This window comes from Barbus barbus (genome assembly GCF_936440315.1).
Source record: "Barbus barbus genome assembly, chromosome: 17".
Lineage (NCBI taxonomy): Eukaryota > Metazoa > Chordata > Actinopteri > Cypriniformes > Cyprinidae > Barbus > Barbus barbus.
Window position 1 is genome coordinate 8,959,562 of NC_136745.1, and position 27,433 is coordinate 8,986,994.

The following is a 27,433-nucleotide window of genomic DNA, read 5'->3' on the forward strand; positions in this document are numbered from 1 at the left end:
CCACCCTCCACAAACAGCCACATGCTCTGCCACATTCACTCGCTACCTGGAGACCACCGTGACACTGAGCCAGCCAATCAGCTGCCTGAGAACTCAGCTCCTGCCTTCCGATTGGCCGGCTGCTCCAGCTCTCATTACAGCATCAATACAGCTGTCATTGTGCCATCTGGCCACAACAGAGCCAATTACTGACCAAGAGTCTCTCCTGAAGAACACAAACAACCAGATAATGAAGCAGAGGGTGAAATATAACAAGAGCCGTATAACGAGAAACAGTCCTGAAGGGATCCAGGCATTAAAAGTGTGTTCTGATGTTCTGAAGAGGATCTGTAATGAGAAACACACATAAAGAGCTCTACGCCTTATGCTCAAACAATGTTTAAATGAAAGCAAATGTGCATTGTCAACACACACACACACTTTTGTGAACAAAAGAACTCGTGAGCTGCTTTTATCTTCTTTAAGAGCTCTAATCAGTTCATCATGTTTCTTTTTCTCTTCCTGTCTTTCACTTCAATTTCTCTCTGTTGAAAATGAAGGTCTCTGTATATATATATATTAAAAAAAGCAGAGAAAAAGCAAACAATAACAAAAAAGATGACAAGTAACATTTAACAATTAAATATAAATTAAGTACCCTTCTAAGTAACCTTCTTTCTTTCTCTCTTTTTTCTTTTGCATTTTCCAAAGCAAATGTGATTGGTTTTGGCACAGCATTATTTTGGTATTAGTTACAGAGTATACTATCACAGTAGATGTAATTATTATTTTATTTTTTTTAGATTTTCAGGTTATTTTAATTTTAGTGTTATTTTCTTATGTGCATTTGTCATTTTTATTAGTTAATGTAGTTAATGTTAATACATTTAAACTAACAAAAATTTTTTTACTTTTCATTTCTTAACACTTAACATTAACTGCATTAGTTGACACTAACAATAAACAATACTCAATCTTAGTTTATATTAATTTCTTCATTTATAAATACAATGTGTAATATCAAAAGTTGTATCTGTTAACATACGCTAATGCACTGATCTAATAATAATAATAATAATAGTTAACAAAATGTTATATGTTAACAAAATCAGAACTTATTGTAATGTGCTACTTTATAGTCGACATAAGTTTTAGTAATCTCTGTACTTTATTATATTTCAGTTAGTTAACAAGCTAAAATTTATAATTTCCATTAAAGTTTTGAATTTTTATATTTGAATTCAGATGCATTTCATTTTACAATTTTTAACAATTTAGTTTTACTTGACACTGATGCAAAACCTGCGATGTGATGGTAGGGTGTAAGAATGTGGAGAGCCGCATTCTCTTATGAACTCCCACAGGGGTTAGAGGTCACTCTTTAATGAAAACCTGCCACAAAGGCAGAGACATGAAACACTCACATGCTTCAACACACCTCCATTCAACAACACACAAACAAAAGTGTCTGAAGCTTTAAAGATGCACACAGAGGCATCAGACAATCCAACTCTTCCTGACAACTGGCACATCAAACACTCCATTAAACAGCTGTAATTCACAAAACAACATTCTCTATTATTGGTCATATTTAGGTTTAGAGACTTGAACAAACCCATGACACCAAGTATAAGCAATAGTAATGATGCATGTACAAAACAAACATCCGGCAACATCACATCCGGCATTAGCTGCTCTGGTTTCCACAATCTGTGGATGAGACTGATTCTATTCTTGGAAGAACAATCACAGTGGTTACAGGGAATGGAGGGATTCCAAAGCAAACATTACACTCTTCTCCCAACTTCTCGTCTCATTGAACATCTCTTAAAAATACCCACATACTATATCACTGAGAAAGATAGATGGACCTCACAGCACACAGCAGAAACTGCTAACCCAGTTAACCCATGTGCCAAACAACTCACAAACAGGAAATCAGATTTTGTGTGTTTAATGTAAGAGGCATTTCTCCCTGTGTCTGTATGAGTTGTAACCGAGAAGTGTGTGTGAGTGTGTTAGTCTGGGATTTGCTGAGAGGAAATTCCAAATCATAGCTGCATTTTTCCGCACTCATGAGACATAAAACCAGCGCACAGATGCACACACAGGAATGTCAAATAAATGCTCTACCAGTCATACCAAACTACACACACAAGACATGTTCCATAAACGTTACCACACAGTCATATTGACTTGTGCACGTTCTCTCTTATATAAAAAAGTCCTAAAAATACCATGGTATTATCATGTGTTTCTAGAAAAGCGCACCATAGCAGTAACATGACTTTGGAAATGTACTATGGTATTCTGTAAAATATCATACTTTTTTGGAGATTCTTAAACTGCACTTCTTCAACCGAAATAAATTGTAAATGTATGTCACATTAAAGGAATAGTTTAGCCATGCTGAAAATGGATGCACCGTCAGGTCGTTTAAGATGTAGATGAGTTTGTTTCTGCATGGAAAGAGATTTGGAAAAATGTATCATGTTACCAGTGGATCCTCTGCAGTAAATGGGTGCCGTCAGAATGAGAGTCCAAACAGTTGATTAAAAACATCACAATAATCCACATCACTCCAGTCCATCAATTATACCACAGTATATGTGCTTGTGAATGGAAGCTATGCATGTTTGTAAGAAACAAATCCATCATGGAGTTTGAAGTTCAAACCGTCACTTCAAGGCCAAAAATATGAGTCCAGAATCCAAAATAATGCTTGCTTTCGGGAAACAGTTCAACTCCTGATGCTCTCTCACAGCAAAATCCACCCCCATATTTGTTTAGAAAGGGTTTTGGCTTTATCTGTGCATATTTCTCTCCTGATTCAGACGAGACAACTTTTTCACTGGATGAAGTGTTATTATGCATAGAGGACTTTATTTTAGCCAGAAGCAATGGTTTGAAGTTTAAGAAACATCTTAATGATGGATTTGTTTCTTACAAATATACGGATTTTGGCTTCACAAGATGCTAATTGATGAACTGGAGTTGTGTGGATTACTTGTGGATTATTGTGATGTTTTTATCAGCTGTTTGGACTCTCATTCTGACGGCACCCATTCACTGCAGAGGATCCATTAGTGAGCAAGTGATGAAACAAACTCATCTTGGATGGCCTGAGGGTGAGGAAATGTTTAGCAAAATAGTTTTCGAATATTTAATACCGTTTATTGTAAGTGTCCAAATACTTTGGGGTCCATGTGTAAATTTCAGTTACTACAATACCTTACAAGTACCATACCTTTTGGTATTGTGGGCATTTTCAAATATTCCATTAATCCAATAATAGCAAAACCTGTCAAACAAACAAACATACACACGCAAAATCCATATGAATAAGTATTAAAGGTGATATTTTAATGGTGTGGTTTGAGACAACCAGAATAAACATCTCTACAGTCAAAACGCAATATACACAATTTGACCAAATTGATCTCACCAATACAATCTCTATATTATTACAATAAAACAATCAACAATAAAAACTGACAAAGAAAAACTGTTCTTAAAAAAACATCAAAACAAAGAAAGCACACAGTCTCTCTGTTTTTCCAGTGATCTTTATCCAGCTTTTTCAAGAAAGTGAAACTGTTGATGTGTACAACCATCAGTATGATCAATCGGCTTTGAAGCAGAATCTGTTGGCTCCCAGTTCTCCAAAACTGCAGTCCACAAAAATTCAAAAATGTCAAAAATGGGAAATTTGCCTTCAAAACACCCCCCCCCCACCTTTCAGCACCAATGATAGAAGTGCTCTGCTACAGACCCTCAGATTTGTCTTGATCAAATCGTTTATCAGAGGAATACATGCCAAAGGACCTGTAAATGTTATTTTGACCCGTTCACAGTGACTTTTTACTCAATGTCTGGCAGTAAATGAAAAATTATTTATCCTGCGATGGTGAAACACCACTGAAAATTGTGTGATGTATGTATCAGCAGTTTGGATCTTCATTGTGCAGAAAATATCATATCAACTATAGCACAAACACAAAAACACGACGGATATTTATGAAAACACACAACTGACCATCGCCGTTCATGAAACATTCTATGCAAATTTAGGAAGTGCAGCAATCAACACAAATTATTCATAAAACCACCGTGAAGTAGATTATTGCATTCAATTCAATGCAACAATTTATGCACAATTTATCTTAAACCATTTTTGCATAAATTGTCACGTTTAAATGTTTTTATGAATGACTGGAATGAATGAGGCTCAATGATCGCAGCCAGTGAAAAATAGAAGTATTTTTGAGATTCAAACAACACCATTCATTTAAAATGACAGAATGAATTACCCAGAAATAGAAGAGCACAGGAAAAGAGAAATTATCTTGTGAACAGATCCCAGACCTCCTTGTGATGGCTACAGAACCTCAGTGAGAACACTTCAAGTACACACTAATTGAACATTAATTTATGGGATTGACATTATCGGCACGTTGCATTTGGAGTACAATAATGTACTTATTTCAACCTTTCAGCCATGTGATGCGTTTTAAAGTCAAAGAGCAAAACAAAAAAGCTAAATGTTAGGAGGACGGATGTTTTAAAAAGGAACCAGAAGAGGATGCTCAGATGAATCTGGAATGGAAAAAAATGTTCTGGATGCTATATATAAATCTTTGGAATCTTTGCCAATGCAGACAATTGAGATAACGGACAGATGAAACCTTGTGTTTAGAGAAAGAGTGCTAGAAAATGACAAAACGACAGTGACAGTGATGAGATGAGGCCACTCCTCCAGCATAACAGCCAATAGGTAGCCGTGTGTGGTCTTACTCGAAGGGGTGTGGTTTAGCGAGAGCCCTGCCCTCGCAGACTTGGTCCCCAAACACAGTCTGTCTTTTAACCAGCAGGATCAGCAGAGGAAGTCCTTAATTTGAGCGTAACGGAGCGTCGTCTAAGAGGTCCTCCAGCGAGCCCGTGTCTGCCGGAGACGACTCTTTCCTGTCCTCCGCTTCCAATCGGTTCTTTTTCTTGGCACCGGGTGGGGTGTCCTCTTGAAGAAGCTCTTTGGCGAGAATGTTTGTCACGGCGTTACCAGCTCCTCTCCGATTGTTGGCTGAAATGAAAAGGGAAATAATAAATGATGGAGCAATTAAAAACATGTTCAATTTCATGCCAGTCAAACATCAAGCTGGAAAGGTCACTCTTTGAGATCAGACACAGGTGTTGAGTTCAAAGGTCAAAAACTACCAACAACTTACCTTTTTATATGAATATGCCAGGGTATTTTGCACTTAATGATCCCTACAGACAATGATTTCAACTCGTTCCTCAGTTATGAAAACAGAACACATTTTACAATACAAAATATGCTTACAGATTGAAAGGTTTAAAAGCATAAATGTGAGGCTCGCATAAATAAATAATTAAAATGCAAATGTATTATATGCTGAAACCATTTTTTGAGGGAGGATTACTTTACAACACTGTAAACATGATTCATACAAATATCTAAACAATTAAATCAAGATGCATTTACTTGGGAAGGAAAATGACTTGAGGTATTGTGTCATGTTTTCTGGAAGATGTCAAATTTAAGAGAGGTTTTACTTAAAACAAGAAAAATATCAACTATTACAACTTATCTCAATTCAGAACAGACGATCTTGCAAAATATAAACGAGAGAAAGTGATTTACCATTTAAATTTTTTATTCCGTGGCAGATAAAATTTCTGTAAAATTGTCTGTAAATCTAAAGCAGCATGCTGTTCATCCACATAAAGTTGAAAATAACCTAGAATATTCCTATAAACACCATTAGATTGATATCCTGACATAAGAGACAGCTGCATAACATCAAATATGTCATCATATATGTGCGTTGGCAGTTATGTTGGTATATTTAGGACACTTTGAGAGAGTTGAGTGTTTACACACAAGTTAAACAGCTGCAGAACAAATCTCCTGTGGTGAGACATTCATAGGAAAATACTGTCGGAGAATGTCATATTCAATTCACATTTTTCAGCCTGTATGCAAAACAAGACCATGCAGTGAAACCATGATTACACACACACACAATAAGAATCCCCAGGGCCACTGATAACGATCTCTCAACAAACATCTGTAACGAAGCATGCGGCGCAATAAAGAACACGCACACAGACGTTACCAAGCAGGTGTCCAGTGTGAGCTGTGATAAGGACAGCACTGAGTCTGTTGGGGAGAACGAGTCATTATGGGTGCGCTTGTAGCTTTGGGTTGCGAGTGTCAGACAGATGGGACCCTAGAAACATTTACAATGGTAACAGAGTTACTGTAGTTTGTGTTTCTGCTATAAAATGATGGCCACTTTCTATTACTACTCGGTGTCTAAAAAGTTTTCCAAAAAAGTATTTTTTGTTTGGTTGTGTCTTAGTAAATGTCAAGATGATCACTGTTTATCGGAAAATGTTTGATGTTTAATATACAGTGATGTGGATTTCGGATTACTTAGAAATGTATCAAAATTAGGAGTTTATTCTTTAAAAAGAAGGAATATCTGCCAGTGTGGTCTGAAAGATCATCTTTCTAAATAACAACAACAGTTATTATTGAATATTATTACAATAAAAATATTTTTTTTTTATTATTAATAAAAAATAAAGTTGTTTTTTTCTTGTATAGGCAATAAATAAAAGGGTAAAATAAATAAATAAATAAAACATGTTTTTCCCACTCAGAAAACAAGTCTTAAGATGTCATTTTGCATCACAATTGATTTAAGAATACGTTGATATTTGTCATGGAAAATAAGACTAAATATTAAAGAACATTACTTTTAATAGTGTTGGTTGAGACAAAAAATAAAAAAATCAGATTGGTAATGGAAAAGGAAAATAACAACAACAACAACAACAACGATAATAATTATTAAATATATTAAAATACAAAAAAAAAATAGTTGTTTTTCAGTTTTTTCTTGTTTAGGCAATAAACAAATAATTTTTTTAGTTTTGTTTTTTTAGAAAATAAGTCTTATGAAATCATTTTGCATTTCAATTATGTTTATCTTGATTTAAGAATGTTTTGATATTTGTCATGGAAAATAAGGCAAAATATTACAGAATATTAATTTTAATAGTATTGGTTAAGACTAAAATAAAATCACATTGGTAATGGAAAGCTAGTTTTTACTCACAGTAAAAATAAATAAATAAAATAAAAATAATCTGTTTAAAGACATTGTCATTGTTGACAACCACTGTCATACTAACTTAACTTAAATAAATAAAAGATTGAGGGTTCTGACACTGACCAGGGGATCCTTAGGATCATGAAAACATCTCAAACTCTTCTGCATCACATAAAAGAACATCTGAAGATTACATGTTTCCTTTGAGACGTGTCACATGAGCAGCTGTGTGGTTTAATTAACTTCTTTAATTAGAGGAGAATGAGCGAGAGACAGTAAACGTTATATAAACGGCCCATATAATGTCAGATTCACATCTGAACCGCCTTCGCATTCTCCTGGCTTTCATCTTTTCACTCTTTTGCATCCTCCTTGGCTTCTTTAGGATCATTCTGTTGTTTCGATGCAAAGCTAAATTTAAATATGCCATCACACTTTTTAGTGCTGCTAGTGTGTGTGTGAGATTCAGTCTGTCTGGGTGTAAAAACAGAGCAGAGATAATTATCATCAGGGTAATGAAGATAAAAATAAGCAAGTCTTCACACACTGTCTGGAGGTGTTGAGCTCCCCCCTGCTCTGGCATGTGACTGCTGTGTGTATGTGTGTCTAACATGATTAAGTGTGTGGTATTGTTCCTCCAGCAGCAGGAGTGTGTGTGTGTGTTGCTCTTTTGGTGGGATGGTTAAAGGATGTGGCCTGCCTTAATGTTTATGAGGCTGGCCAAAAGAGGTGTGTGTGTGTCTGTGTGTTTTGTGGACATTTGGCACACAGTGTGTTTCTCTGTGTGTGTGTGTGTGTCTATGAAGTGATTTTGTCTGTTTGTGAGTGCTGGGCACTGTTACTTTGTGTGAGTCTGACTGTGTGTGTCTTTCAGAGAGGAGTCAAGAGTGTGTGTGTGGGGTCACGACACGGCAGATGTGTGTATATTAATGAACAGCCTAAAAAGAGACACCCACACCAGCTACATCTTCATTTGCATAGTATCTATCCTAAAAAGGTTGCAAGATTAGGATTTGTGCATGCCAAATCATATAGCACATTAAAAATGGTAGTCAGACAGCATATGTGGATGTTCTTTGACCTAGCATGGACCTAAGTGAATGTAGATCAAATTTAATTTCATACAACTAATCAGGTTGTGAAGGATGAAAATGACCACTGGAAAGTTTCTGGAAACATCTGTCAAAGCCTTGTTTGAATTTATTTTAAATTAAATATGGTGTCTATCCCGACTAAGATCAATTACCCACTATTGCACGATTTGAGGAGGAAAAAAAGTGTCATTGCAAAATAATATAAAGATCATTTATTTAGTTTTATTATTTTTCAATGAATAATATTTTTCAATGAATATTTTTGTGTGTGTGTGTGTGTGTGTATCTATCTATCTATCTATCTATCTATCTATCTATCTATCTATCTATCTATCTATCTATCTATCATACTATTAAAAAACTATATTAAATAATTTTAATTATTATTATTATTACTAAAATAAAAAAAATAATAAATACCAAAATAAGAACTATTACTTTTGTAATATTTCACTGTAAAAAAAATAAAAATAAAATACTGAAACTCTCACTTTATATTAAGTGGCCTTAACTACTATGTAATTACATCAAAAACATATACAATGTACTTATTGTGTTCATATTGTATTGCAAAACGGGTAAGGTTAGGGTGGTATGGGTAGGTTAAGGTGATAGGGATCAGTCAAAAGTGCAATTATAAATGTAATTACAGAAATTAATTATAGATGTAATTACAAGCAGGTATTTTAAACAATTTAAGTACAATGTATGCACACAGTAAGTGCATTTACACCAAATAAATATTATACAGTATTAATATTCATGGATGTCTTAATTTATTCACATACATTTAATTAAACTACGGCATTTGCGATTTGAAAATCTCACTAAGCCATATCACGCTTTCGCTTTTATGTTGATTATTCATGCAGCCCCACTAAGGAGTTTTTGTATGTAGATAAATGTTAAATTGTTATAAATATTCAAGTTAAATAAGAAATTTTAAGTTAATTAATTTAACTAAATGCAAATACATGCCAAAGGGGAATGTGCCATCAAGGATTTCAATTTCATGAGGTAATAATATGCCTCAGTACTGGTGTACTGTCTAATTATGTACGTTCATCCTCATTATGTACTTATGATCATCGTTTTGGCGTGAAGTTAATGCAGCCACAAGTTAACATGAACCTGTTTAACAAAAGCCTTGTGATTTTAGCCCAATTATTTATATTTTTGAAAATTTTCCATTTAGCTTTTGCCAGATATGAGACAGCACAGCATATTTTTGTACATATATTTGTGTCTTTGTAAGAATGTGATTAAAGCAGCAGCTGCCATCTGTCGCTCAGTATCTCTCTGATTGGCTGATGAATCATTATGCAGAGGGTCAGGGGTCAGAAGTCACAGGGTGTCTTCTGTCTCCACACTGCATGCCTTCGGTCTGTCTAAAGGCATCTAAACTGTGTGTGTGTGTGTGTGTGTGAGTGAGAGAGAGAGAGTGAACGCACCCATATGTAGAATGAACAAGTGGTCAGAATGGGTGTGTGTTGGTATGTATGTATGAGTGTGTGTGTGTGTCTGTGGCATATGTTGAGGGGTTGAGTCACAGGCGCCGTGTGTATCTCCGTCTGTGTTGTCTACATAGTCAGCTTCCCCCAAAGTCAACATCCTAACTGATTTGAAATATCTACAAAGGCTGTATGTAACTCACAGATATCACTAATTGAAGGCATTTTAAGGGAAGCATCATTTCACTAAAAAAGAAAACACCAATGATGCCTTAACATGCTGTCTAGGTAGGGAGCGCACTAACAGAGCTTGTGTGCGCGCTGCTACAGAAAGGCTAAAAATACAAAACACACCACTGATGATTCACACACACTGAGATTTAGACTCGATTCCAAGAAAAATACACAGTTTGAAGGAGCAAAGTAAACAGAGTAAAAACTGCAGAGAGATACAGAAAAGAGGGAATATAAGATGGTAAAGTAAAAATGGCCTGACTGAAGAGAGGAATGGAAGGGGCAAAACGAGGGAGAGTTTGTCATGGAACTAAATACAAAAGATAAAAAGCGCGGGAATGCAGAAGCGGAGAGAGAGAGAGAGTGTATGGTCATTATTGCCACATAGCAGCACATCTGGATCCATTCAACAACAGATCCAGTTACACACACACACACAGCGCTGCTCCACACTGTTTGTAAGTCTAAAATACAGTGAAAAGAGGGAAAACAAAGCACACATGGTTTACTATTGTGTGCAGTTCTGAACAACATATGTTAAAATATGCTAAAATCATATTTTGCGTTTTTCTTGCATTTCAAAAGTTTGTGGCTGGTAATTTTATTCCCTTTTTGGAAAAAGCCTCTTTTGCTCACCAAGGCTGCATTTATTTGATCAAAAATACACTAAAACAGTATTAATCTGAAATATTAACATTTAAAAAAAGGTTTCTATTGTAATATATGTTCAAATGTAATTTATTCCTGTGATCAAAGCTGAATTCAGTGTTCTACTCCAGTCTTCAGTGTCACATGATCCTCCAAAAATCATCCTAATATGCTGCTCAGGAAACATTTCTTATTATTATCAATGTTAGACACAGTTGTGCTGATTAATGGTTTTGTTGAAACTGTGATATTTTATATTTCAGGATTATTTGATGAATAGAAAGTTCTAAAGAACGGGATTCATTTGAAATAGAAACCTTTTATAACATAATTGTCTTTACTGCTACTTTTGATCAATTTAACACTCTTTAAAATAAAATAATTAACTTCTTTAAAAAAAAAAATATTACTGACCCCAAACTTTTTGATACTGTAAATTTACATTTAGGAGATGCTTTTATTCAAAGTGCATTCAAAGTACACATTTTTATCATGATTTCCCTGGAAATCAAACCACACCACTTGGTGTGTGTGTGTGTGTGTGTGTGTCATGTTTCTGTGCTCTTCTTTTATCTATTATTGTGTATAAATTCACTATGGCAACTTTTAATATAGCGATTTTCTGCATTTTGTATTCCCTCAACACCAGCAATCCCTGCACATGATAAATCAACTTTAATCTGATGTGTGTTACCTGCTTGTCGTGGTCCTCTCTTCCTTTTGAAAGCAGCTCCAGACTGCAGCGCCTCCAACAAACCATCCATGATACCAGTCTCATCATCTGAAACACACAAATGTAACATTAAACACAGAGAAAATTAACATTATACATAGATAATACTCTTTGCTATTTGAAACACACACATCAAGTATTACTGAAGTATTATTAGTATACATGTAGAATCTCAGAGTAACAGTCTCAGCCACATTGACATCAGATGAGAGAGGAGCAAAGGATCATGGGAATGTAAACATCCTCTGAGACACAAGTTAAAGCAGACAGTGCCCCCTATCTTTAACACACTGATGCATTAACCTACATAACTGAACCAAAAGCAATACTGTACCACACACACACACACACACATAGACAAAGGGAAAGACAGCATGATTTGAAAATATTTTGTCTGTGCAAAATAGCTTGTTGAAAGTGTGTGTTTTCATATGGTGAACGGGTTCCAGGGTTGTTTTCACGTGTGTATAGACATCAGGTCCTCTCTGTACAACATGAGGTTAAAGATTTATGGGTCTAATATCCCCTCCCCCATAAACACACACACACAAACACCGGCACACACCTCCCCCAGTAAACACACACGCGATCCTTCATAAGCTAGCGCACACATAATGGACCAAAAACCTTGACTAATAAAAACACTGCAGTTTAACACACACACACACACACACACACACACACACACACACACACACACACACACACACACACAGAGAGCCAGACTCACTGTAATCCCCGCAAAATCTGCAGCCAGATGGTTTTGCATCTGACCTGACAACCTACATCTCACACGCAGACACACAAACACCCCACACACTCAGAGCTGTCTGCAGTGCACACACACCATCATGAGGTGTGGTACAGGAACAGCACACTGATCTGGGGAGATTTTCTCCCTGCTGCTTATTAGATTTTACATATTATTATACATCACAATCACTTAAAAAAAGATATAAAAAAAAAAGAAATCTGAATTTTTAACACATAATAGGCATTTCACTCCTGTTTTCCAGTGTCCACCAAAATATCATGGTTACATTTTCCTGTTTGAAGAGATATCATATTCATTTATTATAATTTTACATTAACATTAAATGCACTATGATGGTCGACATGACACTTAAATTTAGTGTTCGAAGTGACGTGTCCATATTTCATGAAATATTTATATTAAATGATAAATAATTTCAAATTTCATTAAAACCCATTTTTTATTACTATATTATTTTCTACCATTTTATTTTATAACCTCATTTAATAATTAAAAAAAGAGTATTAATAATCTTATGAATTAAGACATTTTCCCACTGCTGTTACTATGCTGAGCAACATTCCTTATGTTTAAACTACTTTAATGTATTAATATAAATTAAACTAATTTTATACATAAACACTTTAAGTTAAATTTATTATGATGATTTACGTACATTGAGCTATTATTATTATTTAAATACAATGCATTCAATTATTTTTGGCTTTATGAATAAATACCTAAATATTTATTCATTATGGTATTTTTATTATAATAATGCTAACACTTTACAATAAGGTTCAATTAGTTGCATTAACTAACACCAAGGAATACATTTGTTATGTTTTTTTTATTAATCTTTAGGTTTGGTTAATAAAAACAATTATTCATTGTTAGTTCACGCCCATTAAATAATATTAACAAACACAAAACAAAATAAGATTTATAAATGCTTTAGAAATATTTTTCATTTTCAGTTAACTTATTTTAACAAATGAAACCTTATTGTGTTATTAGGATTATTGTGCATGTTCTGTAGCTTTCATTAGTTCACAAAAATTGAAATGTGTCTACTTTTAAAAACATTTTACATTCCAGGACCATTTAAAGAAACTAGTTTGATCAAAAATGGTAACCGGTTACAGTGTCTATAACCACAGTAACACAATTTTTGTATATGAAACAGTAAAAATCTGTGTCATTTGACAATTAACTGTAGTATCTGGGTGGAAACTGTGTTTCATGGTCAATTTTTGAAAGGCACACAGTTCGACCCAGACTGTTAATGAAGCACAATAATTCCCCTCACATGCAGACACATTCTGAATGAATATCTTTCCTGTTTCAGCTGAAATAGACCATAATCAGCCATTAAACTCACTCACAGTCTCTCATCTGAAGATTACAGACACATGAGCATCATCACAACACAGACCAATCACTTTGCGACATCTGTTTCCACACACAGAACATCTAACACACAACACTGACACCTATTGTTCATCCACATTAGCTGCTATGGTTCAGTGTGTGTGTATATGGAGTGTGTGTAACTAATGTGGGAAAGACTTCTATGCATCTAATTCCCAGGGTTTGCCTGCTAAACTAAAGATAATGTGTGTGTGTGTGTGTGTGTGTTTGAGAACGTGGGAATGTCAAGGACAAACATTTCAAATATTCAGCCCTGAGAGTTTCAATGAACTGTGTGTGTGTGTGTGTGTGTGTGTCTGAACACTCATATGTAAGACACACTTCTGTGTGTGCTTCTGTGATCTTCAGGAAAGAATATTGTGTGTTACACGTGTTTTTGCTCAACTGTATGCAAATCAAACCTCATAAATTACCAATGTATTTGGTCACTTAATTCAAAATTTAAACAGTCTGATTGTGATTAGATAATAAATGACACTTGCTTTTATTGTCTAATTAAATGCCATCCAGTCATTTTTAAGGGTTTTCAGTCCAGATACTGTCTGGGCTGGTGCATGTATAACAGTACGTTGGTTAATCTGATATGACTCATTTGTAAGATGCAAAAGCAACTATGCAGTAAACCTGACTAAACTTCAATGAAAATGACAAATGTTGTCTTGGCAATTAAAATATGTTGAGGTAGAATAATTTTTAAAACCAGAAAAATATAACTAAATAGTAGTGTTTAAAAAACAAAAAACTAATAAAAATAAAATAATAAATCACAATAACTAATAACTATAATTAGTTATATAGTGTACAACAACCACTTTGATTAACATGAACTAACAATAAACATTTCTACAGCATTTATTAATCTTAATGCTATAAACACATTTTTAAAATCTGAAGATTAATGAACATGACGAATGAACTGCATTTTTAGTATATAATATTAATAGATTAATAAATGCTGTAAATGTGTCAATTAATGTTAGCTCATGTTAGGTAATGAATTAACTAATGTCAACAAATGAGACTTTACTACCCACGTTTTTCTATCATCCTCCCTCAAACACACACACACACACACACACACAAAAAGAGGGTGTGAGATAGACAAAGAGAGAGACATACACACAAAATGAGAGTGTGAGAGAGAGAGCTTATTTATTAGATGTACTACAGTGGCCATTTCACATGATCCACATTAAAAGTTGAGTGTGAATCAGTGTGTGACGGGGAAAAAAGGAGAAAACTGTTCATGTCTCAGGAAAGAGGAGATGTAGAGAGATTTTTTCAAAATGGTCTAAATCTCAATAGAGCATGTCCAGGTCACACTTCAACCCAAAACCAAGAAAGAAATGGAGAAAATAAGAAGCTAAATTATATTTGAAAATGAAGTTGTCTTGTTGTTTGGAGGAGAAATGCGACCTGGATTTATCTAACACACAAACACAATGTGAATCTTTACCATCGTTGATGCTGGGAATCTGTCCAGCATTCATTCTCTTCTGTTTCTCCTCTTTCTCTTTTTCTGCTTTCTCTCGCGCCAGTTTGGCTCGACGAATCTTCTCCTCTGCTTCTTTCCGTTTCTGGTTCTCTTTCACCGCTTGCTGTAAAACAAACACACACAAGTTCAGTTGTGGCCTTAAGATTACTGATTCACATCATCTTTGTTCAGCTGAAGGAGAATAAAGTTTATAAAGCGTTATGATGAACGGATAAGATAACTGTGATTTGACATGGAGTCTCTGGTCCTTTTATGACACAAGAGAACATGTCTAGACAAAAGTCTGTTTTAATATACTAAACAGACTGATGACCGAACCATTTGCCACACACACACACACTCACACACACACACACACACACACTCACACACACACACACAGCACAGGTGTGTGTGCATAAATACTGTCTCTACAGAGAAATCCAAATATAATACTGTTCAAAAGTTTAGGGTCTATAAGGAAATTAATGTTTAATGAAACAGATAATCTTTATTACCCTTCCACTAGAGTTCTTTGAAGCCCATTTTACTTCTGTACTAGAGTAAGTTGCATTTCTAAGCCGAAATGGAATATTAAAAGCTTTGTGGTAGGACTTGATTTATTTTATGAAGAATTGATTGGATGACGAAAAGTGACTATATGAAGCTGCTTAAAAAATGGGAGGCAACTGATTTCATGCACAAAAGCAGCAAAATTATAAAATTTTGATAAATTATGAAGACTATATGTGACCCTGGACCACAAAACCAGTCATAAGTAGCACGGGTATATTTGTAGCAATAACCAACAATACATTATACAGAGTGACATAACACACACTGTTATATGTCCAAGAAACAAAGTAAAGAAACCAAGGTAAATATCAGTCATATTTTCAGACCACCGTCGGCCGTGTACTGACCTGGAACATGTTCCTGAAGTTGTTGAGGTCACCGAAGAACTCTTCTGGACTCATTTTCTTGGGGTCGAACACAAAGTACTTGCCCAAATCCTCATACTGCTTCTCCATGTTATCATGCATCAGCTTGAGCTTCTCAAATTGCTCACCAGCCGTCGCTACAAAACTGTACACAACTTTGTCAAAGAAAATCACATGCTATTATGATTCACTGTAACTCCGTCGTGTAGGACTCAGCATTTATATTTATACTGTAAAACATTACTAAACACATCAAGAGAGTTGTTTTCCCCCCCTCGTCCGAGAGCAAGTACTAGAACAAACATCTTCACGAACTTCATGAATGGATGATTACATTCATAAATTCAAAAGCGTTTGTTCTGGAACCCAAACAGGATGTGATGTCACAATGGATCACTGATAGTGTATTTTTTATAGCATTATTGTTTGAGAAAATGACTGTGGAAACCAAAGTGACACTTCTTGTCATACAACAGGCCTGAGAGGAAGTAAAGGATATGGTCATTTTCTCTACAAATTTGTCCCTGTCGCTCTGCGGAGGGGGGAACGTCTCGATGTCTTTCTCAAGGCTTTTAATCTGCTTTCCCATCTGATCTAGATTCTTCTGAAGCGTCTCTGCTGACACTGAGAGAGAGAGAGAGAAAATTATGAATATAAATAAATAATTGTTCTGAACTCAGATTAGTAGCACACTAACATTCAAACTATTTTTATTGATTCTGAAAGAAGTTTCTTCTCCTTAGCAAGGGTGCATTTATTTGATCAAACAGTAACAAATAGTAATATAGAGAAATATCACAATAGAAAACATTCTCAAATGTAATAATATATTTTAAAATGTTATTTATTCCTGTGATCAAATCTGTATTTTCAGCATCATTACTCCAGTCTTCAGTGTCACATGATCCTTTAATATGATTTAATATGCTGATTTGCTGCTCAAAAAAAACATTTCTGATTATTATCAATGTTCAAAACAACTCAGTTGCTTCATATTTTTGTGGAAACGGTGATTATTATTTTTCAGGATTCTTTAGAATAGACAGTTTAAAAGAACAACATTTATTTGAAATAGAAGTCTTTCATAACATCAATAATGTCACTTTTGATCAATTTAATGCATCTTTGTTGAATGAAAAAAATCTTACTGACCAAAACTTTTGAATGCTAAAATAATAAAAGAACCATCGGTGAGATTGACACAGACCTCTGCTGGCTTTCTCCACGTGGATGAGCTCCTCTGGGAAGGTCATGACCTCAGGATAGTGCTCCTGACATATTTCCGCCAGGAAGTGCAGTAGAGTCTGTTTCTGATCGGCTGATTTAGTGTCTCTCAACTAAACGTGCACACACACACATATTTGTTTACTGCTAACTTTGTGGTGACCAACACGTCAGGCACTTTCCACAAACAGGGTACAAACAGTTGTCTCACTACATTTTAAGAGCTAGAAGAGGCACAAATCACATGTTCTTTAGAAAGAGAACTATTAGATATGTTAGATAAGCTATTAACTCACAGAAAATGTAGCAGTAGAAAAAAAAGTTGCTCTTTAGAAACACATCAGATGCCACAAAATATAGAGTTGACCGCATTCGTCAAACTCATTAATGCAGATGTTGGAAATCACCTTGCACAGGTAACTGATGCTGAAGCCGAAAGCTTTGGCGTTGCGTGATCCTGCGTTCATGAAGTTACCCAGCAGCAGCGTCATCTCCAGCAGTTTGGAGAAGCTCTCGCTCTTCCGAAGCTCCTCGCAGGCGGCTGTCACCGCCACTACGTCCGGCTTGACGTTATTCACCTGCTCCTCAAACTGAAGTCTGAAGAGGATGGAGGTCAGACGGGGCTTCAGACGCTTAACTGAACTGATCTAGAGAGAGATATACACATGAATCTGAGTGAATGTTTCTGAGAAGTCAATGGAGTGCTGATGCATTTTTGTAAGCCAATTTTAGCATTTTTGGTTGCATTATCCTAATGTCAATTGTTTTTTTCCCACAATGGTTAAATGTCTGAAGTTATACATGTATACACATACATTTTTACAGGAGTGCTTATAAGTGTGTGTTTCTCACCACAACTCCAAACTGTTCAGACTCTGCCAGCTCCTCGTAATCGTCTTTCATCTCTGATAATGTGTTCATTTGTTCCTGCTCTGGCAGCAGCTTCAGCAAACTCTGAAAAACACACAGCAGCTGTTTAGCACAAGGAGAGGATGATGCCTGTTTCACTGTTTTTGTCCATCAAACGTTTTGGTTTGCCCATCAAAACTTTTCAAATACAGTTTGGCGACTGCATAAGAGACATTTGCATTTCTGAGGTATTTTAGGGTGGGGCTTGATTTATATAATGGGCAAATGATTGGATGATGTAAAGTGACTCTATATGAAGCTGGTTGAAAAAGTCAAGTTATGTTTTGATAAAATATTACATTCTTAGTTTTGGAATAACATGCACTAATGAGTCATTCCCAATAAGACCAAAAAAACTAAAGTAAATAGGAGGAATTTTGCTTTCATTTGAACTTGAAGAGAAATGTCTTTCATTTTAAGATTAAGGATCTCAGCACAGTAATCTTCAAGATATAGTTTTAAATAATATCAAAACAACAAACTTGTGTACAAGGTAATTATTGGTTGAATTGGTTGAATTTTTTGATTTCAACTAGTGCTGTCAAACGATTAATCGCATCCAAAATAAAAGTTTTCATTCACATAATATATGTGTGTGTACTGTGTATATTTAATATGTATATATAAATACACACATATACAGCATATATCTTGAAAACATTTACATGTATATATTTATTTATATTCATATAATTTATATTACATATAAATATTTGTAATATATAAACAGCATATTTTTCTTAAATATATTGCATGCATGTGTGTGTATTTATATATGTGACCCCTGGACCAATAAGGATCAATTTTTCAAAATTGAGATTTATACATCATCTGAAAGCTGAATAAATAAGCTTTCCATCGATGTATGGGTTGTTATGATAGGACAATATTTGGCCGAGATACAAGTATCTGAGGGTGCAAAAAAATCTAAATATTGAGAAAATCGCTTTTAAAGTTCTTAGCAATGCATGTTACTAATCAAAAATTAAGTTTTGATATATTTAAAGTAGGAAATTAACAAAATATTTTCATGGAACATGATCTTTACTTAATATCCTAATGATTTTTGGCATAAAAAAAATATATATAATTTTTACCCATACAATGTATTTTTGGCTATTGCTACAAATATACCCCAGCGACTTAAGACTGGTTTTGAGGTCCAGGGTCACATACATAAGTTGTTTTCTTGCATGCAAAATGAAACATGCATTATAACAAGTTAGGGCGGATTGCTTTCCACTAAAAAAATCCACTAAATATGACTCTTTCATACCTGCACCATGTTTTCAGTGAGAACTTTCTCGTTGACCTCCAGGATGACATTCTTCATCTCTTCATAAGGCATCCTGTTTGAACCCAAGAATATAGCTGCAACACACACACAGAGTTCTGAGTAAACAACACTATAAATTACGGTGTTAAACTAGTGAGATATTTCACATCTGAATGAAGATTCATGCACAGCTGTTACTCACAGAGATTCTGGGATGTTTTGGAGTCGAGCACCTTCAGCTCCTTCACCTTCTTCTTCTGAACGTTTTTCTTATCCTCAGATGCCTCTTGATCCTTCTTACCTAGAAAAAGACAAAGAGAGAGAGAGGGTAAATACTCTTGACTATTTGAGATATCAGCCTCGGGTTCAAAAATGACCTGAAAATGATGTTTCTTGAAGGCTGGACACATATTCACTCACACACAGTCTTCATAAAGACTAAATGAGTTGAAATGACACATCAAGCATAGTGACATCGGTGTCCAGTGGTTTTATTCGCTATACTTGATCTAGATGTACTTTAAACACCAGTTTCAAATTGTTTCATAATTGTCATACATACAGTTTATGGAGCATGTTATTTTAGAGATTAGATTGATTATTTGTACTTTTAAAAATTCATGTGTCACACCATAGCGGTGTTATTTTAGTATTATTTATATCCTATTGTTATGACATTTAATATTTTTCATCACATTTCGTTTGTTTATTTTCATTTTAGTTTTAAATATTTTAAGTGCTTTTGCCAATGTGATCAGTTTTTAATATTTCTATTTAGCTTTAATTTGATATATTTTTGGTAATTTAGCACTTTTTAGAAACTTTAGCTTTTTAATATTTCTATTTAGCTTGAGTTTTAGTACTAAAAGTAAATAATTTGAGTTGCTAGGGTGACGTTTCTAATTTGAGAGTTTTTACTTATTCATATTTTATTTTATTCCAGATTTATTTTATTTACAGAATGATTTTTAATAGTGTTAGATGATAATAAAAACATATTTCTATTATATATATTTCTAATATATATATATATATATATATATATATATATATATATATATATATATATATATATATATATATATATATATATATATATATATATATATATATATATATATATTTTATTTATTTTTTATTTTTTTTTCTTATTTTCTTAATTTTTATTAATTCTTAATTCTTATTTTTTTATCATAACTTCATTATTTGTCACTAATCAAATTTAATTGCAGTTCTATTTATACAACAGGAAACTATTTTTAATAGTTACAATATCAACACCACATCAGAAAACTATTTAAGTGAAAATCAAAAAATAAATAAATAAAAACTAAAATTTTATGCATTTTTTAAAATGTCATGCACAAGTTATTTGTACTGGACATGATAGCTGAACAAAAATTCATTTATGGCTCAAAATGACAAAGAACTAAGACTAGGCAACTTCAAATAGTATAGGAAGTATCTAATATAGAAAAGAAAACGATCTCTGTACACACAAACATGAGTGTGCTGGCATTTCTGTTCTAAAGACAGACAGTGAGGAGCAGGAGGAGGTCAGAGGTCAGGGATCAGGACTCAGGGTCAAGAGTCAAATGCCCAACAGCTTTAATGAAACATGAAGACTGAAGTTCACACTACTGACAAGTCTCCAGAGAAACCCCATGGACACACACAGCATCAAATGACCATCAGCTTGTGTGTGTGTGTGTGAGAGAGTAATAATCACTGAAACACACAATCAAAATCAGATAAACATCCTCATCTCTATCTGCAGTCTGGCCTGTAATTTTCTTCCATCCTCTCATGCTCATGTCCACGCTTCTGTCTCTCTGAATAGTTTCTTTCCTCCATTTTCAGGCTCCTTTCAAACAGATTTTTTTTCTCTCTCTTTACCTCATTTCCGAGCAGTACATTAGTGTCTGGCATCTGTGTGTGTGTATTGAGTTACAGCAGCATATGGAACCGCTCAAGAGAGTGAGTAGCTCTGAATTACATTACACACACACACACACACACTTTCATTCTCAATTTTACACATTAGTTCTTAAGAAATGCTGCTCATGTTCACTTATGTAAGACACACAAACGTGTACATGCATCGAACTCTAAATGAGGATGTACATAAACACATCTGTTTAGATATTAATCTAAAAGTTACATGATCCAACCCCATAGCCTAAAACAAAACATTTAACTGATTTATGAATCATCAAAAAGTATAGCTAAATAAATCCTAAAATAATGAATCAATCCAAAAACTAAAGCTAAATTTTTGTTGTCCACAGAAAAACACAATACGACAACACAGATTTGTATCTTCTCTGACAGCATAGCAAAGCCCTGACACTTAAAGTACGTGATAAAACTCACATTTACTACAGATCATATACAAATCTATTTGTCTTTGCAGCATCACATCAATTAAACAAGAAATGTCAGAAAGATCCTTAAGTTTATTACACAGTTTCATATGAATCTACAATAATTGTGCAATAACTATGTATTTTTGCAGAAACTATGCATACATGCTCTTGTCTGGTCCTGATAATCTTATATATTTTTTTTTTTTTTTTTTTTTTACATTTAAATACTTTTTTTACATTTTTATTAGGTTGTTTTCATTTAGCTTTAATATTTTTTTCAGTTATAGTTTGAATTACTTTATTATTTAGTGCTTCAAACAAACTAATTTCAATTATTTGCTAAGGGAACATTTATAATTTTAAGCTTTGCATTTAATATTTATTTATATATTTTATTTCACTCTCTTTTCTCTTTTGTTAGAATAAAGTGCACACATTATTTGTACTGCAATTTATAATTGTAAAAATTAGTTCATAACTCAGAATCACGAAGAAACAGACTTGCCATCAAAAAGTTAATATCCATTTCAGAAATTTTACTACATATTAAATTGATTCATAATACGACTAATAAAAAAACAATTCTGTTATTTTCAGATTTTACGCATTATGAAAACTATTATAAATCCCATTTATATAAAGCACTCTGAATTACCATTATATATGAAATGTGCTTTATATAAATATATATATATTTTTTACTATGCATGATTCTTAATTGAAAAAAAAACTTAAAATTATAAACATCTTGAATTTGTGACTCTTGAGTTTTGAGGAAAAATGGAAAAAAAGGGGAATACTAGATGGAGAGATAGTTTAACTAATCTACGGCACATTATGGCCTGAAATCTCAGTCAGTGGGTCAGTGATTCTGAGTTCAGACAGAGAACATGAACACACACACACACACACACACACACACACACACACACACACACACACACACTATATATCTCCTCTGCTACTCACTGCCTGTGATTCATAAAATGGGATCAGTGTTCAAAATGGCTGCTGGTCTTTCTCTTACACACACACACACACAGATGAGATACCAAAACTCATTTATAAGCCAATGGTGCCTCTGCAGGTCACAATGGGAACTGCAGCACAACCACAGCACATCTGTGTTACATTAACATTACATTTAAGAGTGCATGTGTGCTAGATTGCACAATCACTAACTATCAAACACAGGCTCTTTAATGTTATTGTTGCTGTCTTTGTATTGCCTGAGGTCTATTCATCCATTCAGGCTTTTATCTTCCCCTCATGGAATCCAGTCTCAGTACAAAGCTGCGTCATACAAAAGAGCTCCAACACACACCTTCAATTCAGGACATATCATTTATCATCATTGCTTTTTTCTCTCCATAAAGACAATTATGACTACAGGCAAAACTAAAACATACAAGAGAACTTTTAGCATTTAAACGATATACAATTTTATATATTATACATATGGTAACATATCTTAACATACCGTATTATATTGTATATTATACATGTGTGTATACTGACCAAATTACAAAATACCTAAAATGTTTTTAAAGGAGGATTAGTTACATTCAGCTTACTTCTTGGGACAAACTATAAATACTTTAACCATTAACACACACACACACACGTTTGTGTTTATTTCTGTAAGTGTCCAGCTGTTTTTCCCCTTCTTTGTCCTGTCTCTCTTTGTCTGTCTTACATGAAAATCATTGTGTTTCTGCATATATTAGTTCAGCGTTAACCACAGACATCATGTCTGCTCTTTCTGGAACTCCTGATCTCACTTTAAACACACACACACACACACGCTCTTCTTTTCCCATACAAGGCAAGAGTTTATGTGAGTGGAAGGTCACAGTGAGAGACAGACAGACACGTCCAGCATGTTAAAGTGAATGCGAGTGAACTCCAGCTCATCAGCAAACAACACACAAACTCAATGCAATCCACTCACACAGAGAAAAACTTTGTTCTTTCATCTGGCTCTCTTTCATTAGAGAGTATGTTTAGTTAAAAGTGTATTGATGGCGGTCTCCTTTGTTCTATGGAAGTTTATGGTGGAGCGCCAGCGCCTCTAGTGGACAAACTAACACACTGCAGCACAAACTTAACATTTCAAAACACCAAACTTTACCTCAGTTTGCTTTTGAAATTTGTAGTAAAGTTTATGCTAATTATTCCACTAGAACTTGAAATACATATAGTCTAGGGAACAGACAGTGTTGCATTGTTGATGTAACTTGACTGTTTCTGACTTTGTGTAATTTCCTATATTTTACTGAAGCTTTTCAGATGAAACGAAACAAAACAACTCTTCTTTGTGCAATGAATTTACTGTCCTGTAGCAACTAGTGAAGAATCTGCTACTTTTAAAATGCAAACTTTATTTAAAATGAAACTATTTCAACATTCAGAGAATCTAATTTCACAGCTAAGTGTTTCATTACACATTTTTAAACACGCAAGCGCATTTACACACAAAGTCTTCAAGGAAAGAATGCGTCTCCTCTCGAGAGAAAGAGAATGTACTTGTCAGCAAGTACACACACTCCATACTTCAGTAATCTAATAGAAAACAATCTCGCTGCCTGCAGGAATGCAGGGAGTTCGACACAAAGATAGAATGAGAAGAAAGAGAGACAGATGCTGGAGAGAGACAGAAAGAGAGCAGGTGGTCGTTGTTTGGGGCTTTAAATGTAAAACACAGCAGCTGATGAGAGACGCCGTCCCTTTAAACTTTAAAATGTCCATGACTGTGTGTGTGTGTGCGTTTCAGGGAGTTTCCAGGGCTCTGGTTGCCGAGGGTAACCTCGAGCTGAAAGGGGCCCTTCATCCTGTTTTTGTGTGGAAAGGAAGGAATGAGAGCGGAGAGAATGAGGGGGAGCGGAGGGGTGACTCAGTGCCAGATGGCAGGGTGTGGTGTGACAGGGGTGGGGTTGACCCACAGGAAATAGGAGGGCCAGACACAGGGGGACGGACTGTGGGCGGGGTTTAGAGTGTGCTCACTTGCGCACCCCTGGTGCATGAACAGTGCAACTGCAGTGTAAAAAATAAGATGAGATATTTAGTAGATATTGCATAAAATAACAACCAAAAAGTGCAAATGTCACAAAATACAATCATTAAAAAAATCCAGTCGCTTGAATGTGTCCAAAGCATTCTGAATACAATATAATATAATAATGAATCAGATACGTTTTTATATATTTAAAACTAAATGTAAATTACAATGAATGCATTTACAAAAATATCTAATAGCTTCATTCAAACGGTACCATGCTTTATGTACCCCGGTATTAATGGTATTTTTTAAAGACCATGTAAAATGATAGATAGCATGCTAGATGTAAATAAACAGATACAGAAAAAAAGGTTTACAAATATAACAAATAGGTATTAAGAAATGTATATCCTGAGATATAAACATGTTTAAATAAGTAAATTATTATATTATATTACACAAAATGCCCAAAATAAGAATATCATATATATATATATATATATATATATATATATATATATATATATATATATATATATATATATATATATATATATGGTATAATTGTATTAAAATAATTGTTTAAATATTTAATTAAATACAACACTAACTCAGTCAATTGTCGGTTTTATTGTTCATTGCTCAGGATATAAAAGCAGGTTTTATATTTAATACTCATTTAATTAATTTTTCCAAATCAACCATCAATTTCTCACATTAAAATTATATCAGTGTATAAAGGAAAATCATATATTAGGTGTTTATTGTATTTTGTATATCTGACTGTATAAATCTATTTGTGGTGTCATACTGCCATCTACTGGAGCAACTGTGAACTGCAGCATTTCACTTCTAAACATTTAGATTGACTTATTACAGAAAATTAAAAACTGACAAGAGTTTACCAATGGAAAAAAAGTCTTCTAGCATGAGATTTCAGATTTTCCTCACACACAGGCTCGTTTATTTCAATTAAAGTGTGTAGTTACGTTCAACAGTCTGTCAAAGGATGGAGAGTGAGATAAAGTTGTTTTTGGCATATACATTTTAATGCATTTTCTTGACTGTGACATTGGCACTAAATGACCTCAGGAGAGAAAGAGAGTGTGTGTGTGTGTGTGTGTGTCTCCTCGGCTTCTCTGGTCATGAAGGTCTGCAGCAGTGACGCACAAAAACAGTACGACCTGAATTACTGATCAGACACAAACACACACACACTGTGGTTGAACACAATCATATTTTAACTCGCAGGAATGTGAAGATAGATTAGGAACGCACTACACACACACACACACACACACAGACAGAGTAATGATTTTAAATCAACGCTCCATCCGGTCACACACAGACCCACGTCAAGATTTACTACAGCAATTACAGCAACCTAATTACACACGCGCACACACACACGAGTGTAATAAGTGAAACTGGTCTATGACTCAGTCAATCTGTCCCTCCTTCACAGCTCAGAGCTCCAGGGAGCCTGCAGGACACACACTCACACACACACACACACACACACACACTCGCTGGATGTTGAGAAGTTAATAAGATGCTGAGGTGAGTGTGCGCACAAATATGAAGGTCACTCACACACACACACACAGGAGGAACAAAATACATCGATCCACATCTGTGCAAACACGTATTTCAATAAACAATTAAACACACACACTCTAGGACATCAATAACACAGATCTATCTAACAGGATTTAGTTTGGTCAGTGTGAATGCAGCAGATACTCGAGATACGCAAGTGTGTGTGTGTTAACAGATCAGTGTGTATTTCCACATGTAATCACACACACTGACAGCTCAAACAACAGCTGTTATAACTTACACTTCATCAATGTCACTGTGTGTGTTAAATGAATCTAGTGTGATGCTTGATAAAAACACTGCCCTCTAGTGACTGAGTGAGGTAAAGAGAGAATAAATAATTCATTAAACAAATCTAAATCAAAATAAAGCAGTCACTTTATTTTTTGGTCAAATTCTCATTATTAACAAATCATTAACTATGACCTTTGCCTCACTAAACTCCTAATTTGCTGCTTATTAATAGTTAGTAAGGTAGTTAACTTTAGATACTGGGTAGTATTAGGGGTGTAGAATATGGTCATGCAGAGTATGTGCATTATAAGTATTAATAAACAGCCAATGTGTTAATAATATGCATGCTAACAAGCAACTAGATAATAGTGAGAATTGGTCCCTTTACTAAAGTGTTACCTATATAAGCACTTACTAAATATTTTACTAATATATGAAACAAATAATCTGTTTATCTGCATGCCATGTAACCAACATCAGATAATCATCAGATTTGTTCAATTATGAAATATTATCATTTGAAATATGAATTAAAAACATATAATACTTTATAGAACTTGATGTTAACTTAGGTTACTAATAATTAATTTGGAAATCTTTGCATTAAGTTGATGAAAAATGCAGTAAAATCAATAATACAACAAAATATTATTACAATAACAATAACCATTTTTTATGTGAATATATTGTAAAATGTAATTTATTCCTGTGATCAAAGCTGAATTTTCAGCATCATTACTTCAGTCTTTAGTCTCACATGATCCTTCAGATATTATTCTAATATGCTGATGTGCTGCTCAAGAAACATTTCTGATTATTATCAATGCTGAAAACTGTTGTGTCATTTCATATTTTTGTTGAAATTGTGGTACATTTTATTTGTCAGAATTCTTTGATGAACAGAATTTATTTGAAATAGAAATCTCTTGTAACATTGTAAGTCTTTACTGTC

The 27,433-nt window shown here is 34.3% G+C and overlaps 1 protein-coding gene across 1 annotated transcript in view; it reads right to left on the minus strand.

Moving 5' to 3' along the window:
- Nucleotides 1–3,312: 3,312 nt before the first annotated feature.
- The window catches only part of LOC306883674 (protein diaphanous homolog 1-like), a 111,183-nt gene continuing 87,062 nt past the window's right edge, over nucleotides 3,313–27,433 (minus strand). The window contains exons 18-27 of the mRNA XM_079439053.1: nucleotides 19,487–19,585; nucleotides 19,285–19,379; nucleotides 17,952–18,053; nucleotides 17,507–17,746; nucleotides 17,083–17,212; nucleotides 16,374–16,499; nucleotides 15,858–16,021; nucleotides 14,917–15,058; nucleotides 11,237–11,323; nucleotides 3,313–5,056 (exon numbers count right to left, since the gene is read on the minus strand). Coding sequence (XP_079295179.1) covers nucleotides 4,869–5,056; nucleotides 11,237–11,323; nucleotides 14,917–15,058; nucleotides 15,858–16,021; nucleotides 16,374–16,499; nucleotides 17,083–17,212; nucleotides 17,507–17,746; nucleotides 17,952–18,053; nucleotides 19,285–19,379; nucleotides 19,487–19,585 — 1,373 coding nt within the window. The 3' untranslated portion in view covers nucleotides 3,313–4,868. The remainder of the gene's footprint in view (nucleotides 5,057–11,236; nucleotides 11,324–14,916; nucleotides 15,059–15,857; nucleotides 16,022–16,373; nucleotides 16,500–17,082; nucleotides 17,213–17,506; nucleotides 17,747–17,951; nucleotides 18,054–19,284; nucleotides 19,380–19,486; nucleotides 19,586–27,433) is intronic.